The sequence below is a fragment of the Lutra lutra genome, chromosome 15 (assembly GCF_902655055.1).
Source record: "Lutra lutra chromosome 15, mLutLut1.2, whole genome shotgun sequence".
Lineage (NCBI taxonomy): Eukaryota > Metazoa > Chordata > Mammalia > Carnivora > Mustelidae > Lutra > Lutra lutra.
This window is the reverse complement of record NC_062292.1, coordinates 27,842,070-27,859,171: the sequence shown is the minus strand read 5'-3', so window position 1 is coordinate 27,859,171 and position 17,102 is coordinate 27,842,070. Positions and strand designations below refer to the sequence as shown.

The window sequence follows — 17,102 nt, the reverse complement described above, 5'->3', positions numbered from 1 at the left end:
GCGGGGCTCGAACCCAGGACCTGGGATCATGACCTGAGCCGAAGGCAGCAGCTTAACCCACTGAGCCACCCAGGCGCCCCTTACTTTGCCTTTTCTTGATGACCATTGATGCTGAACACTTTTTCATTTTGTCTTGATGGCCATTTGTTTATCTTCTTTGGTGAGGTGTCTGTGACAGCATTTCCCCATTTTTAATTGTGTTCTTTGTATTTTTACTAACAAATTATAGGATTCAGTTATTAATTTTAGATACAAACTTTTTGTTAGATAATGTTTTGCTAATATTTTCTCTTAGTCTTTTGACTTACTGATTTTCTTACTAATATTTTTTGAAAAGCAGAGTTTTGATTTAAGCATAATTAATTACATTTTACTTTTATTGTTATTGCTTTCTATATCTAAAGAGATCTTTGTCTACTGACATGTTATGAAGATTTTCTCCTTCTAGCATGTTTTCTTTTAGAAGCTACATATTTATAATTTAAGATTTTTATGTTTAGATCTATGATTATCTCAAATATATTTTTGTTTATAGTATGAGGATAGGGTCTAAGTTAATTTTTCCCCAGATATCCAAAGTTTTCTAGTAATATTTACTGAAAAGATTTTCTTTTCCCCTTGACTTGTTTTAGTCTTTTAAAATTCAGTTGGTAAGTGTGGGTTTATTTTTGGACTCGGTTCTCTTTACTGACTTATTTGTTTATCCTTATGCCAGTCTTGAGTACTGTGGCTTTATAGTAAGTCTTGAAATCAGGTTGTGCCAGTCTTCCAGCTTTTAAAAATTCCTTTCCCCAGATTGTTTTAGCTACCCCAGGCCCTTTTTTATTTACGAACAAATTTTAGAATCAACTGTTTAGTTCTACAAATAGCAATAAATCCATAGATTAATTTGAGAAAAACTAACATTCTTAACAATATTGAGTCTTCTAACCCATAAAGGTGGTATATTGCTCCATTTACTTAGGGACTTTTAATTTTGTAGTCTTCAGGGTAGAGGTCTTACACATCTTTTATTAACTTTATTGGTATTTTCTGTAAATGGTTTATTGTTTTAAAATTTCATTTACTATAGTTTATTGCAAATATATAGAAATTCAGTGATTGTTGTGTTTTGACCTTATATTGGGATAAGATTTACTCATCAGTTCTAATTATCTTTGGGGTAGATTTTTTTTTTTAAAAGATTTTATTTATTTATTTGACAGAGAGATCACAAGTAGATGGAGAGGCAGGCAGAGAGAGAGAGAGAGAGAGAGAGAGGGAAGCAGGCTCCCTGCTGAGCAGAGAGCCCGATGCAGGACTCGATCCCAGGACCCTGAGATCATGACCTGAGCCGAAGGCAGCGGCTTAACCCACTGAGCCACCCAGGCGCCCTGGGGTAGATTTTTAAAGCACTTCTTATGTATGCAGCCATGTCTTCCTCTTCTTGTATGGCTTAGCTATTTCTTTTTCTTGCCTGTTACTGGCGGGGACTGCCAGTACAAAGTGCATGAAAGTGGTAAGAGCAGACATCTTTGTCTTGTTTTCATCTTAAAAAGAAAGCGTTTACTCTTTCACCATTAAATACCATTCTAGCTACAGATTTTTCCATGGAGTGTCTTTAGCAGGTTGAGGAAGTTTTTTTCCGTAGCGCCACTCATTTAATATTTGTTAAATATTTGTAATTGTTAATAACTTGTCATAATGAAATAAAGTTAATAATATAAACTTGTTTTCTGTCCTTGAGACATCTCTAAATCAGTGATTGTAATATGTGCTACTTCACATTTTTTTTTTAGCATTTAGACCAAGTTGCTTTGATACTACATTTTTAAAATATATTGATACTGTATGTTGTAGTACTTGTCATTCTTAAAATAAGTCAATAATCATTATCCCCTGCCAGATAGGATTTTTCAAAGCACTAGTCAAATACTCATATTGAATTGGGTTTAGGTAGAGGTATAGATGAATAATATTTCCCTTAATTTGAATATATTAAGAGTCTAATTATTCTCCTTCTGCAATTAAGTTATACACTTTTATAAATTTCTTGTGAAGCTTGAATGTCATTCGGGGGGATTGCAAGGAACTCTGAGCCTCGCAGAAACTGGTTATTGTTGTTTTTCTGTCTTACAGACTCTTCTGGCTATTTTTATGTGCTTTATATTAGTTATATTAAACACTTATTTAGCTATAGTTTTATGCCCTGTAGTGTAAAGTAGGTACTTAAGATATAATGAGGAATAATACAGGTATTTCTCCTTTCGTGGGACTTGCAATCTAGTTAGAAAGGTATGGACTAGGTCATTACAAACTACGATAAGATTGGAATCTGGTCTAATCTGGGAATTCAAGAAAGGTAGCTGTGAGACAGTGGTATTTGAACAAAATCTGAAGGTTGCACCTGAATTAACTAAAAAAGTGTGATAGCATAGTAACCAGCAGGTACAAATGTCCTGAGGCAGTAGAGAACCTAGCAAATATATGTGGGACAGGAGGATGGGTGGAAGAGGGGGAGGTTTAGCTAATCCTAAACAATATTGAAAAGAAGTTAAGATTGGATGAATTTGTAAAGAACAGATTTTATAGGACTTTATAGATTTTTTAGGACTTTATCCTAAGTGCAGTGTGAAACCACTGAAATATTTTATTTTATTTTAAAGATTATTTATTTATTTGAAAGAGAGAGAGATCACAAGTAGGCAGAGAGGCAGGCAGAGAGAGAGAGAGAGAGTGAGGGAAGCAGGCTCTTCGCTGAGCAGAGAGCCCGATGTGGGGCTCGATCCCAGGACCCTGAGATCATGACCGGAGCCGAAGGTAGAGGCTTTAACCCACTGAGCCACCCAGGCGCCCCACCATGAAAGTATTTTAAAAGGGTAGTGGTGGGGCGCCTGGATGGGTCAGTGGGTTAAAGCCTCTGCCTTCGGCTCCGGTCATGATCCCAGGGTCCTGGGATCGAGCCCCACATCGGGCTCTCTGCTCAGCGAATAGCCTGCTTCCCATTCTCTCTCTCTCTCTCTGCCTCCCTCTCTACCTACTTGTGATCTCTGTCTAATAAATAAATAAAAAATCTTTAAAAAAAAATAAAAGGGTAGTGGTATCATCTGGCTTGCATTTTTGGAAAGAATATTTTGTTTGTTTATGTATAATGGATTGAAGAGAGGTCACAGGCAGCTCAGGAAGACCACACTGGAAGCCACTGCATGAGCCCACACACAAGGTAATGCTAGTTTGCTTAGGGCAGTGACAGTGGAGATGGAGAAAAGTTAACAGATCGGAGGAGTAGTTGAAGAAATAGATACATTCTGTTTCTGGATGTATACACCTTTTTTGTACCTTTAAAAATGTTTAAAAAAAAAAAACGCTTTTATTCTCTATTTGTTTACTTTTTATAGTATTATATTGGTTATGTAGTTCTTCTTGATAATCATTACTTACTATTTATCTTATTTACCATTAATGCTGATATCTTTCTGTTACTTTGCTATTTAGGTCCTATTGAGTAGTTGCCTGAAATGCTTAGATGTTTAATAATGAAATATTGATACATATAAAACAATATGTAAAACATATGGTAAAAATAAGAAATCAAACACCTGTGGTGTGTCATCTCATAAAGCTATATTTTTTGCTGTTAGAGGTAATTCTGAAATATCCCAAATAATGATTCCTCTTAGTATTTCCCAACTAGCATTCCTCAGTTGAAAGGAGAGGGAGGTGGTTGATAATGATTATAATAAGAATGACAGTAATAAAACACCTAATGGCCCCTAACATGAAGAGAATTATGCCTAATTTAAACACAAAGAATGCTTTATGTAATGAGCTATGTAAATATATGATATGAATGCCTTTTTGTTATTAGAGCTTCACATTATAAATTAGTTCCTATTATAATCAGATCAGAAAAAAGGAGGAGGGAACAAGTCAATCTCTAAAAAAAGAAAATTATCTTGTAAGAACCATTGAAGTTTTTTGTAAGTTGGTAGAAGGAAAGAGGGAAGCTTAGTGGATCAAAGACTCTACTTGAACTCTTTCTTATATTGTCATAATACTTTTGAAAGCATGTACAATTATGGATTAGAGTATTCATAGACTCAAATCCCTGTCAGTGATAGTTTTTGGAAATAAATGTGTCAAACTAAAGGAATTTAGTATTTGAATTTCCCTGTGAGACTTTTTTTTGCCATTTCCCTGATTTTGGAAAAATTACATTCAAAGCTATTTTAAAAATATGTAAAATCTAGGGGCGCCTGGGTGACTTAGTTAAGCATCTGCTTTCAGCTCAGTTGATGATCCCAGGGTCCTGGGATAGAGCCCCGTGTTAGTCTCCCTGCTCAGCCAGGGACCCTGTTTCTCCTTCTCTCTCTGTCCCTCTCCTCCCTCTCCCCCACCCCCGCCCTGACCAACCTGTTCAGGCTCCGTCTCTCAAATAAGTAAATAAAAATCTTTAGGAAAAAAGGAGTAGATCTTTAAAAAATATATGTAAAGTCTATCCTTGTAAATGGTTTATTTAGATTTTGGTGACATGGGTAACTTTAATTATTGATAGTGTTTTATTTTTTGATGGATTTATAGTAAAGCTTAGTATTTAACTCTTTCTAATATGGGGTATGGGATCTGTCTACATTCATGAATTTTTTTTTTTTTTTTCCAAAATGTAGGAAGGGATTTTTTTTTTTTTAAGATTTTTTATTTATTTATTTGACAGAGAGAAATCACAAGTAAGCAGAGAGGCAGGCAGAGAGAGAGGAGGAAGCAGGCTCCCTGCCGAGCAGAAAGCCCAATGTGGGGCTCGAACCCAGGACCTGGGATCATGACCTGAGCCGAAGGCAGTGGCTCAACCCACTGAGCCACCCAGGCGCCCCTACATTCATGAATATTTATCAAATATAATTTTTATTTTGAATATTATTATTGTAAAAGAGAATGTTAGTTAATTCTAGTCTTGTTTGATTTTAATGCTTTTAGGTATCTCTAGAAGTCAAAGTACTTCTCTGTAAAATAGGACCTTCTAGCCTTTTGTATTACATTTAAATATTTACTTTCAAAGCTCAGCTTGGTACTCACTCTACAGTTGTTATTCTAACTTTGTTTATAAATTATTCTGGTAATGAGAAATGTGCTTGCATTCTGTATTTCAGCTAAGCCTCTGAAGATTTTTAACAATAATATGGCCTTCCTGTTGGGCAGTTCAACATGGAGGAAAAAATAGGGCTTTCTATTCTTTAAAAATCACTTTAAGAAACAAAATTGTTGAACACAGGGGAAGAGAAAGAAAGATAAAATAAGATAAAATCAGAGAGGGAGACAAACCATAAGAGACTCTTAACTATAGGAAACTGAGGGTTGGTGGTGGGAAGTTGGGTGGGGGGATGGGGTAAGTGGATGATGGGCATTAAGGAGGGTACTTGATGGAAGAGCACTGTGTGTTATATGTAACTGATGAATAATTAAATTCTACCGGTGAAAGTAATTATACACTCTATGTTAACTAACTTGAATTTAAATGAAATCTAAAAAAAAAAAAAAAAAAAAAAGGTCCAGAGGGAAAGAGAGGTTTATCAATATGGTGTTAGGATTGACAGTTTTAACCTGCTTCAGTGCTAGTTTCATGATTCTAGTAGGCAAGTTATACTTACCTTTTCTAGTACCCACCTTCTTCCTTTGAGAAATGATAATGATGGGTACCTACTCCCTAAAGATTTAAGGTTTTTATAGAGAGAAAATATATAAAGCACATAGCATAATGGTTGGCACACAGAACGTGCTTAACAGATGTTAGTTATCTTCCATTTTCATTTTAATTTTCCTTATTTAATTCTGAAATGATTTGTAAATTAGTTCTAAGTCACTTTAAAGAAAAGTGCTGACCCCATGAAAAATAAGCTTAAAATAGAGAATGTCTGTAGTACGTCAAAATAAATGGAAATGTTTTTCATCTCCACCAGGTTAAGGAGCTTAATTTGCTTTCTTCTAACTTGGGCATGAGTAGCTCAGTCACTATATGACAGAGTTCTTTGACTCTGAGTGTTTTTCATATTAGGATAAAGAATAGAGTAAATGGCTGTTTTACTTATTTCTAATACCTACTTTTCAGAATTCTCATTTAACCTTAAATATTTGCCCAAATAGATTTTAGCATAGAAGTGTTAGTCCCACTGCTTTGTTTATACAGTAAAATACATTAAATTCAGCAATTTAGTGTGGGTATGGCAGGGATTGGAGAGATTATTAAATGACTTCTATTAATCAAAATATAACTATATTTTAGAGAGTAAAAATAGTAGCTATATCACTTGAGTTCACGAAGACTTAGCTGATTTTTAATAATTAATACATTTTTTCTGCCAGTGAGCATTAGATTTCTGCTGACTTTTTAGTGTCAGAGTACCTCGTGGTAGTTTTCTCTAAGGGTTTAAAGGTGTATCCCAGTGCTTTTTGTTGTTGTTTTGTTTTTTTTCTGTACTGTCCATAGGAAATAATCTTTACAAATGCTATAAGGAGACTGCCTCTAGAGAGTCACACGTGCCATTAATATGTTATAAGGATCGGTCAGTTGCATTGTCTTCTGTTGTCAATCTTGATCGGAGCTTGCCGAGTAAGTCTATAAGCCTGCATGTGCCTGGCAACTGTTACCTAGTGACAGTTTCAGCTGCAGTAGCCATTGGCTGTGCTGTTGATTGGGGCAGGAGGACCGAGTCACCTTTCTGATGGTGAGTTCTTCTGCATCAGCTCAGGATGAGGAGGAGGAGCAGGGCTCCGGCTCAGGTGGAGGCAGTGATACTGAGAGATTGTGAATTATCTACCGACAGCATCCTGGTGACTGCATCGCAGTGAATCGGACTTCCTAAGCAAGCAGCCCAGCCTAGCAGCTGGTAAGAGTGAATGTAGGTGAGAAGCATTGCCTTATTCCTGTAAGAAGAGAACTATTTTGTGATAAGTGAAACTAGGAATGTGCAAGGAGGAATATCCTGTGGATGTTACAAAAGAAGAAAGACTTCCCTGAATGACTTGGTGGTGCATGAGAAAATAACTTTCAGAAGAATGCTTTCTATTAAGCTGCTGCTTTGTTCCTGAAGGAAATGTTTTTATATCTAATGCAATGTTATTTCTTCAAGAGGGATGACAACAAAGACCGACAGGAAACTCTCTCAAATACCTGTACTTTAAAAAAGGTTTTTGACAAATGTTCACTTGATAGCAGAATGACCTTGGAAGCCTTTTGGATGGATTCTATCCTGCAAGCCTTTCAGTATTTCACACTGTAGGATTTAAACTCATCTTGATGCTTTAGAGGTATTTTAAAATAAGACCATCTTATAACCTACCTAATGGCCCCTGTATTAATTGAGCACTTGCTCAAAATAGAACACAGTAATAGAAGAGGCATTTTCTTAACATATGGCTGCTATGTAACTGCAAATATAACAAAGAAGGTAATTTTCCACTTTCAGAAGATTTAGTCAAAGTAATGATCTAATGTGTTAATCCTCTGATGAAAGTAGAAGAGATCTAGAAACAGAGACTACGAAGCCTACTAGGAATTCCTGAGTAATAAATAATGGCAGCATTTCTGGTCAAAGAAGCTCAGAGTATATAGGAAAGTTTCTGTTGCCTGAATTTCATGTATCCTTACATATATATGTGAGATACAGGTGTGCTTGTGAAGGTGAGAATAACTTTGAGCTATGTATTTTATGGTCATGCTCCATTGTAAGGAAGGTGGCATATCAGATAATGAAAGTTACTTTTAGTTAATGATGCTGAAATTAATAACAGTTATTTATTTTCCCTTGGAAAAGGAAAAAGTATAAATTACATTGTTGGTTGTAGCACTAGTAATTGTGATGGACTAAAGCTGTTTTCATCTGAATGCTTAGAAGATTGCATGCAGAATTAAAACTTTAAAGTTTATCGTCTTTTGTCAGGTGTTAACATTGTATATAATATATACAATGTTATATTGTATTTTTATATTATCTTCCCTACTGGAAATAGGCTTTTATTTCCTCATGAGAGTTATAAGGCAATCTGGAGTCTTTTACCTCGGTTCTGCTCCTTTGTGCCCAAGTAGAGCTGAGTCTTTTAGAATTAACCTTGTGTCTGTGTTTTTGGGGGTGTGTGTGGGGGGGTTAGCTCTTTTGAGAAATGAGAGAGAAATAGATCATAAAGTTGATCCACCAGCATCAAACCCTGAACTGAGCCCAAAGACACTCTTTGCTGCAATGAACTTTTTCTTAGATTTGCAACTAGATCTTAGATCTTAATTATTTAAATTGTAAAATATGAATCCACTTCTCATCATAGATGAAGCAGGAAGCCTGAGACAATTTAAGACTCTTTTTTTCTCATTTATTCTAGTTGATCCCTAACAAACTACCTTTCTGAGGAGACCAAACAGCCCACAAAGCCTTTTCTTCCCTTGGCAATAGATTTTTTTTTTTCTTTTTGCAGATCTGATTTTTCATAGTGCAAGGTAATAAGAAATCTATTTTCTCTAGAAGTGCCTGTGTCTTGAGAAAGTTGTTTGAGAGCACCGGAGGAAGCTAATCAGTGACCTTTTTTCACCTCCTTTCTAGCTTACCTCCCTTTCTTCCCCCCCCCAAAAGTTGAGATGTGTCACTGCTGCACTGAGCTGATGAAGAGGCTTGAGCACTCTCTGGGAGGCTTAGCTGTGACAGAAGCGCTGCCGCTGTCTCCTGAAGCTGATCCCAAGACACTAATGTGCAGAGTTTAACACATGCTGGACAGGGCACCTGCTTGCTGGAGCCACGGCTGCACGGTCCCTTAATTCCAAGCCATGAATGAATCCAGGTGGACTGAATGGAGCATCTTGAACATGAGCAGTGGCATTGTGAATGTGTCTGAACGTCACTCCTGCCCACTTGGATTTGGCTACTACAGTGCAGTGGATGTGTGCATCTTTGAGACCATTGTTATTGTCTTGCTGACATTTCTAATCATTGCTGGGAATTTAACAGTCATCTTTGTCTTTCACTGTGCTCCACTCCTGCACCATTATACCACCAGCTACTTTATTCAGACGATGGCATATGCTGATCTTTTCGTTGGAGTAAGCTGCTTGGTTCCTACTCTCTCACTTCTCCACTACTCCACAGGTATCCATGAGTCACTGACCTGCCAGGTTTTCGGATATATCATCTCCGTTCTAAAAAGTGTTTCTATGGCATGTCTTGCTTGTATAAGTGTGGACCGCTATCTGGCAATAACCAAGCCTCTTTCCTACAATCAACTGGTCACCCCCTGTCGCCTGAGAATTTGCATTATTTTAATCTGGATCTACTCTTGCCTAATTTTTTTGCCTTCCTTTTTTGGCTGGGGGAAACCAGGGTACCATGGTGACATCTTTGAATGGTGTGCCACCTCTTGGCTCACCAGTGCCTATTTTACTGGCTTTATTGTTTGTTTACTTTATGCTCCTGCTGCCTTTGTTGTCTGCTTCACTTACTTCCATATTTTTAAAATTTGCCGGCAGCACACCAAAGAGATAAATGACCGGAGGGCCCGATTTCCCAGCCATGAGGTGGATGCCTCTGGAGAGACTGGACACAGCCCCGACCGTCGTTACGCCATGGTTTTGTTTCGGATAACCAGTGTGTTTTACATGCTGTGGCTCCCTTATATAATTTACTTTCTTCTAGAAAGCTCCCGGGTCTTGGACAATCCAACGCTGTCCTTCCTAACAACCTGGCTTGCTATAAGTAATAGTTTTTGTAACTGTGTGATCTATAGCCTTTCCAACAGTGTTTTCCGGCTAGGCCTCCGAAGACTGTCCGAGACAATGTGCACATCTTGTATGTGTGTGAAGGATCAGGAAGCTCGAGACCCCAAACCTAGGAAACGGGCTAATTCCTGCTCCATTTGAAGAGAACTATATAGAAATCAAATGTAATCCGAAAGGGGTTTTGGATTGTATTCTTGATTCATCTGGAAATTTGCCACTAGAGAAATATTTACTTGAATAGTTGACTATGAGATGGAGAGACAAGAGGTTTTTTTTTTCCCCCTCTTTTTCCACGGTGGTGGTGGGGGGGAACTAGAGAAAAGAATGCATAGAGGGCAATCTCATGAGATAATTATAGAGTGTGAATATAAATGTACAGTAATAGCAAAATTAAGCACTGAGGATGAAAAAAAAATGAAAAAAGTATCTCAGATCTTCCACAGGACATGAGCAAAGCCCCTCGGCATCTCTGTCTTCTCTGAGCTCTCCCCTCTGTCTTTGCCTCTCATTCCGTCTGTCTAGGTCTCTCTCCCACTCTTTGTGTTTGTGGAAGTTACTTACATAAATTGCCCTTTATAGGAAAATGCTACATATTATATATGTGGCAATGTACATTTTTTTTTGCATCAATGCATACTTTTACATACGAATCTACAATCTATAAGTGGTTTCTCCATGAAGGATGCGTAGTAAGCATTGTATTTTATTACCTGCCACATAACCCTTTTGCTTGTGTTTTTATACTATCCACAGCATAAAATTTCTGCTATAAACAAAAAAACAGTATTTTTGTTCTGGCTAAATATGCTTAGCCCCCCCCACCCCCTTTCTGACAGCCTGCTCTTTCTTTTTCTCTCCATTTTTCTTGATCTGCCTCCTTCGGTACCTTAATCCAAAAGTGTCTTAGCTAATAAAGAATCTACCATATAAAGCAATCATAATGTTAAATAATCTATTCCTTCCAATAAAGCAATCTATAGCTCATTTCAGATATTGTGTTAAATATTCTTAATAGCTTTTGTAAACATTTTTATCTGGTTCCTTTTCAGTTCATGTGCCCAAAGTGGTATCTTTTTTTTTTTTTTTGCTTTAATAAAGCTTTGTTTTTCTTTAAGAAAATCCACAAATAATTCTAATGCAGACGCATAGTATTCACCAGAAGTGAGGTATTGATTGCCCTTTGGACCACACTCCATGTGTCCTCCTTTCCTTTCCCCCTTAAGAGTAAATATTAATCTTTTTGTGTTAGGTCTACAAAGCTTAGTGTTGCGTCCACCAATCATTTGTATGATATGCATTTGCATATACTATATTTTTTACAACAAAAAAAATGTAAATTATATCATGTGATCTGTGCCTAATGTTTTCTTAGCACAATATATAGATCAATGTTGCTTAAGTCATCAACATTGGAAAAAATATACAAAAACTTCTTTGAAGAGAAAATTACTTTTGTGTAGTTGTTATTTAGATATTTATATTAGACCAAGCTGCATTCTTAGTACTGCTGAGAATATGATATACTTAATTATCAAATACAGGTAAGAGGTGTCAGTATTTTCTTTTGTAATGATCTGTTTTCATACGCAAAGATTAAATTAACTTATTTTTTAGTGTGCTACATGGAATTGTATAATAAATTATCAGGGGTTTAGATGTAGCAAAATGGCATTTGGGGAATTAGTAGTGAAGCAGGTGTGAGTGGTAAAACATCTAAATCTTACTTTTTTACTATAAGTTTCCTGCCTGACAGATATTTTAAAGTTTATATCAAACTACTGAGTATTTTTCTTCTCAGCATTTTGATTTCTTCGTTTTATGAAATGCATTTAATGAAATGTGCCTATGACTTCAAATTGGAAGCCAACTGTGTTTGCACACTAGTGGTTTGACTTCAGAGGTCCTTTAATAGAAAATGTCATCATTTTATTGAGGTTGTTCTGAACCCATGTATATTTTTAAACATGTAAGAAAGGTTTAAAATAAAGAATAAAATAGTATTCTATATATCAAAATCAGACTTTGTTTCAGTTTAATAAACACTCGCTTAGAATAAGACTTTGCTTATTTGGGAATCAAAATTTAATTGTTTCACATTTCTGTGATTTGTATTTTGTATATTCTTATCTCTGTTTGCCAGTGACATCTTGGATAAGTTGAGATGAGCCTTTTAGGTTCAGACCAGTTCAAGGAAAACAAAATTCAAGAAAGCATAATACTTCTAACTTTTCAGCTGTCACAAATAGAGTCTTCAACATGATATGCATTATTTGGAAATCATATTTTTATTCCTTTAGTTTGGTGTGTAAATATACTTAGAAAGGATTCAGTAGGTGTCTGTGGAGGAAACCTGAGGCTGTTTGTTGCATTTTCTTCTTCTGGCTTTTCCTTTTGATAATTAATAACAATATGTGTCCAGTTTTAACAGTGTTAAGTTGTACATATATTATAACATTTAATCCTCATTATACCCCTTTCAGATAGGTACTGTTACTGTTCTTATCCTACAGATGAGCAAACTAAAGAAGGGTGACTAATGCCAGGTCACTTGGTTAGTCAGTAACGGAGGTTCATTCACACTCAGCTGGGTTGGAGCCAAAGCCTATGCATTGAACCACTGCTTTACTGCTTTTTATTTTTCTTTTTTCTTTTCTTTTCTTTTCTTTCTTTTTCTTTTCTTTTTTTCTTTCTTTCTCTCTTTCTGTCCCTCTCTTCCTTCCTTCCTTCCTTTCTCCCTCCCTCCTTTTCTTTTTTCTTTTTTTCTTTCTTTCTTTTCCTCAAAAGCCTTCACACCTTTGTACCTCTGTCTGTACCTTGTCCTTACAAAATTTCTCTGAGTTTTCTTTTTCCTTGCCTAAATCTTTTGCTTTAATCCTTTCCATGTTTTGTGATATCATTTCCCTTGATCTTACACATTTCGTTTATTGAAATACCAATCTAGTAGGCCCAAACTTGCCAGTTTACTCTATCATCAAACTGAAGCCCCAGGACATAGCATTTCCTTGACATTGCCTTTATTCACATTTGTTAAGTTTTTGTTGAATAGGTTCTTCAGATCTCTATAAATTTCTTATAGGAAAAAAAATGTTTGGTGAAGGAGAGTAGAGAAGGAAAGCTTTACTGTGAGCTACAAAGGGAGCCTCTATAAGGCAAGTTCTAGGTTTAGAGTTTTCATTTTTTATCATGTTTCACATGCAACTCGAAGGCAAGCCACTTAACTTCCTTTTGACATATTTTAACGTGTTTATATAATAAGATAATACTTATTTTGAAACTACTCTTTTTTAGATTAATGTGTTTTAAGAATAGAAAGCATAACCATTATTCTCATCATTATATTGTATTTGGTGGTAATTATCCAATTTGGTTCTAAGTGACAGCCAAACAGTAACGCTGTAGTTTATTACTGGTAATTCTATTATCTGTGGAGCCATTTTTTAAAAAAGAGGATTTTATTTATTTGACAGAGAGAGATCACAAGTAGGCAGAGAGGCAGGCAGAGAGAGAGGAGGAAGCAGGCTCCCTGCTGAGTAGAGAGCCCAATGCGGGGCTAGATCCCAGGACCTCAAGATCATGACTGAGCTGAAGGCAGAGTCTTAACCCACTGAGTCACCCAGGCGCCCCCTGTGGAGCCATTTCTAAAGTTACGTAGTGTTGGAAGCCTTTATAACCCATATGTATGAAATCTGGACTGAAATCCTGGCCTGCAGAAGCCGTTTGGCCCTAGGTAAGCTACCAAGTCCTCAGTTTTCTCATCAGTAAATTCCAGAGACTTATACCTTACTGTTAATGCTGGATTTGAGGACTGAACAAGGTAATGTAGTCTATGTGCCCAGTATGGCTCCTGGCTCATAGAAAACGTTCAGAATGTGAGCTCCTTGTTTCATTGTGGGTGCCATATTTGTTGCCATCACAATTTAAAGATCACTAATTCCAATTTAAGAAAGTTACATTTTATAACATAATTAATCCATTGAGTTTAAGAGTTTCCTGAAGTGGCCTTTTTTTTTTTTTTTTTTTTTTTTTTATCTGTTCAAACGCAGATTTTGGCTTAAATTCAAATGTTTTTAAATATAGAGAGCTTCCATAATTTCTGAAAGCTCATTTTCCACGAATGTTATTCATGAAGACATTTGAGATTAAGGATAAACTAGCAAGCAGTTGTTGGGAGGATTCTGAGATTGACTTGCCTTCTTACCTGATTGTATTAAAAGATGCCTAAACATTTTTCTTTGTCAGGTTGGCAGTAGTAGGAACAGATTGTTCAGGAATGTTTTGCCGTTTGTCTTTACATTTTAGTTTTCTTGACTTACTGAAATGGAATCTAAGGTATTTTGTTATATACATGTTACCTGGAAGATACAAAGATGAACCAGCAGGTTCCTTCTACATATAGCACTGATTCATAAGTTTAGAAATAAATGAAGTTGTTGCCTTAAAGGACTTTCTTCTGTCTCTCTCCACCCTGGGAGGTAATCATCAGAGATGAAAAAGATGTAAGTGTGCGATAAATAAAGGAGGTTAAGATGCGAAGAATTTGCTAGTCCAGTGTGTTCAGGTTGGGCCATCACAGTGCGTAGGAGCTTATGTTACTGAGTTGATGTGATATTCTGATGTGTAGATTTCAACAGGTGCTCTTCTCCCTGAACAAAACTTTTTTTTGGATTAAGAAGAATATGTAGAAAATGGCATACTCTACAACCAAATATGTAGACACTGAGGAAAACTAAAATGTTTAGAAAAGAAAAAAAAAAAAAACAGATCCCCTTTTCATTGTTTCTTGTAAATGGGTTTATCCAGTGCTAGTTTTGCTCTATTAATTTAAAATACTCATAACCTTGTTTAATAGTATAAATGGTTATGTTTTAAAATATTAAAAGTGATGTGATTGGGTCTTCTTTATTCATGTCCTGTTTATTTTTTTTAGAATGAACAATTACTTCTTTTTATAGTCAGAAAAAGAAAAATTGTTCTGTTAAAAAGAACACCAAGGGGTGCCTGGGTGGCTCAGTTGGTTACGTGCCTCTGGCTTAGGTCGTGATCCCAGGGTCCTGGTATTGAGCCCATACTGGACTCCCTGCTCAGTGGGGAGTCTGCTTCTTCCTCTCCATCTGCCCCTCTCCCCGACTTGTGCTCTCTCTGTCTCTCTCTCTCTCTCTCAAATGAATAAATAAACATCTTTAAAAAGAATGTTGGAAAGAAAAGAATGCTATTTTTAAAATATTTTGAGGGGCACCTAGGGTTAAACGTCAGACTCCTGATTTTGGCTCGGGTTGTGAGACTGAGCCCCAAGGCCGGCTCTGCGCTCAGCATGGAGTCTGCTCAGGATTCTTCCTCTCCCTCTGTCCCTTCCTCCAGTCCTGTGCACTCTCTCTCTCTCTCAAATAAGTAAATAAATCTTTTAAACTAAAATATTTTGACATTTTGCAAAACAGTTTTTGTTGATTCTACAAGTAGCATTATCCAATTATGTCTCAGTAATTTTTCTTTTGAGTCTATATAGTTTTCTTTTTTTTTTTTAAGTTTTTAATTCCAGCTAGTGAACACATAGTATTACGTTAGTTTCAGGTGCACAGTATAGTGATTCAGCAGTTTTATATGCCATCCAGTGCTCCTTACAGGTGCACTCCTTAATCCCCATTATGTACTTACCCCTCTTCTCTGTAACCATTAGCTCTCTACAATTAAGAGTCTGTTTCTTGATTTGTCTCCCTCATTTTCCCCCTTTGCTCATTTGTTTTGTTTCTTAAGTTCTGCATGAGTGAGATCATATGGTGTTTTGTCTTTCTCTGACTTACTTTTGCTTAGCATTGTACTCTCCAGCTTCACCTATGTTGTTGCAAATGACAGGATTTCATTCTTTTTATAGCTGAATAATATTCCATTATGTGTAATGGAATATTATATATATGTGTGTATAAATATACATAATCTCCTTCATATGTGTATATGTATATACATATATATATATAATCTCCGTGTGTGTGTGTGTGTGTGTAATCTCCTTCATCCATTCACTAATCAGTGGACACTTGGGCTGCTTCCATATCTTGGAATCTGTTGTAATCTATTGTAGACTATGCTGCTATAAACATAGGGGTGCATGTATCCCTTTGAATTAGTGTTTTTGCATTCTTTGGGTAAATACCCAGTAGTGCCGTTGCTGGATCATAAGGTAGCTCTATTTTTAACTTACGTGCTGTTCTCTACAGTGGCTGCACGAGTTTGCATTCTCACCAACAGTGCAAGAAGGTGTTTTTTCTCTACATCCTCACCAACATCTGTTGTTTTTTGTGTTACTGATTGCAGCCTTTCTGGCAGGTGTGAGGTGAGGTGACAGCTCATTGTAGTTTTGATTTGCATTTCCCTGATGGTAAGTGATGATGAACATCTTCTCATGTGTCTGTTGGCCATCTAGATATCTTCTTTGGAGAAATGTCTGTTCATGTCTTCTGCCCATTTGTAAATTATTTGTTTTTTAGGTGTTATATTAGTTCTTTATATATTTTGGATACTAACCCTTTTATCAGATATGTCATTTGCAAATACCTTCTTCCATTTCAAGTTGTCTTTTAGTTTTGTTGATTGTTTCTTTTGCTGTGTTGAAGTTTTTTATTTTGATGTAGGTCCAATAATTTATTTTTGTTTTTATTTCCTCTTCCTTGGGGACCTAGCTAAAAAAAAGTTGCTATGGCCAGTGTCAGACATAACTGCCTTTGTTCTCTTCTAGGATTTTTATGGTGTCAGGTCTCATATTTGGGTTTTTAATCCATTTTGAATTTACTTTTGTGTAGGGTGTAAGAAAGTGGTCCAGTTTCATTCTTTTGCATGTTGCTATCCAGTTTTCCCAATACCATTGTTCAAGAGACTGTCTTTTTCCCATTGGATATTCTTTCCTGCTTTGTCAAAGATTAGTCGTATAGTTGTGGGTTCATTTCTGTGTTTTCTATTCTGTATTGTTGATCTGTGTCTATTTTTGTGCCCGTACTGTACTGTTTTGATTACCACAGTTTTGTAATATAACTAGAAGTCCAGAATTGTGATGCATCTGGCTTTGCTTTTCTTTCTCAAGATAGCTTTGGCTTCAGGGTCTTTTGTATTTCCATACAAATTTTAGAATTGCTCGTTCTAGTTCTGTGAAAAATACTCTTGGTATTTCGAAGGGATTGCATTAAATGTGAAGATTGCTTTGGGTAGTGTAGACATTTTAACAATATTTGTTTTTCTAATCCACGGGCATGGAATGTCTTTCCATTTCTTTAAGATAGTCCATATAGTTTTCTGATTTCTGTAATATTTACTTCAGAGTAAATTTTTCTGAGAAATTTGATTCAATATTAGATATTCTTGAATTATTTTTGCTTTAACACAG

General features: G+C 36.2%; 2 protein-coding genes across 6 annotated transcripts in view; both read left to right on the top strand.

Annotated features, from left to right (window-relative positions):
* The window catches only part of RABGAP1L (RAB GTPase activating protein 1 like), a 763,170-nt gene that overhangs the window by 266,546 nt on the left and 479,522 nt on the right, over positions 1–17,102 (top strand). Inside the window, exon 14 of one of the 5 annotated variants that reach the window (XM_047704251.1) lies at positions 8,565–8,692. The exons of 3 other annotated variants lie outside the window; for them this stretch is intronic. In XM_047704251.1, the coding sequence (XP_047560207.1) occupies positions 8,565–8,624 (60 nt within the window). In that variant the 3' untranslated portion in view covers positions 8,625–8,692. Of the gene's footprint in view, positions 1–6,797; positions 6,852–8,564; positions 8,693–17,102 lie in introns of those variants that run through there. One more of the 5 variants, XM_047704253.1, reaches the window with a different exon arrangement.
* On the top strand, positions 8,775–11,693 carry GPR52 (G protein-coupled receptor 52). Its single transcript, XM_047704259.1, has one exon. It carries the CDS (start codon positions 8,786–8,788, stop codon positions 9,869–9,871), a length of 1,086 nt encoding a protein of 361 aa, XP_047560215.1. The 5' UTR covers positions 8,775–8,785; the 3' UTR covers positions 9,872–11,693.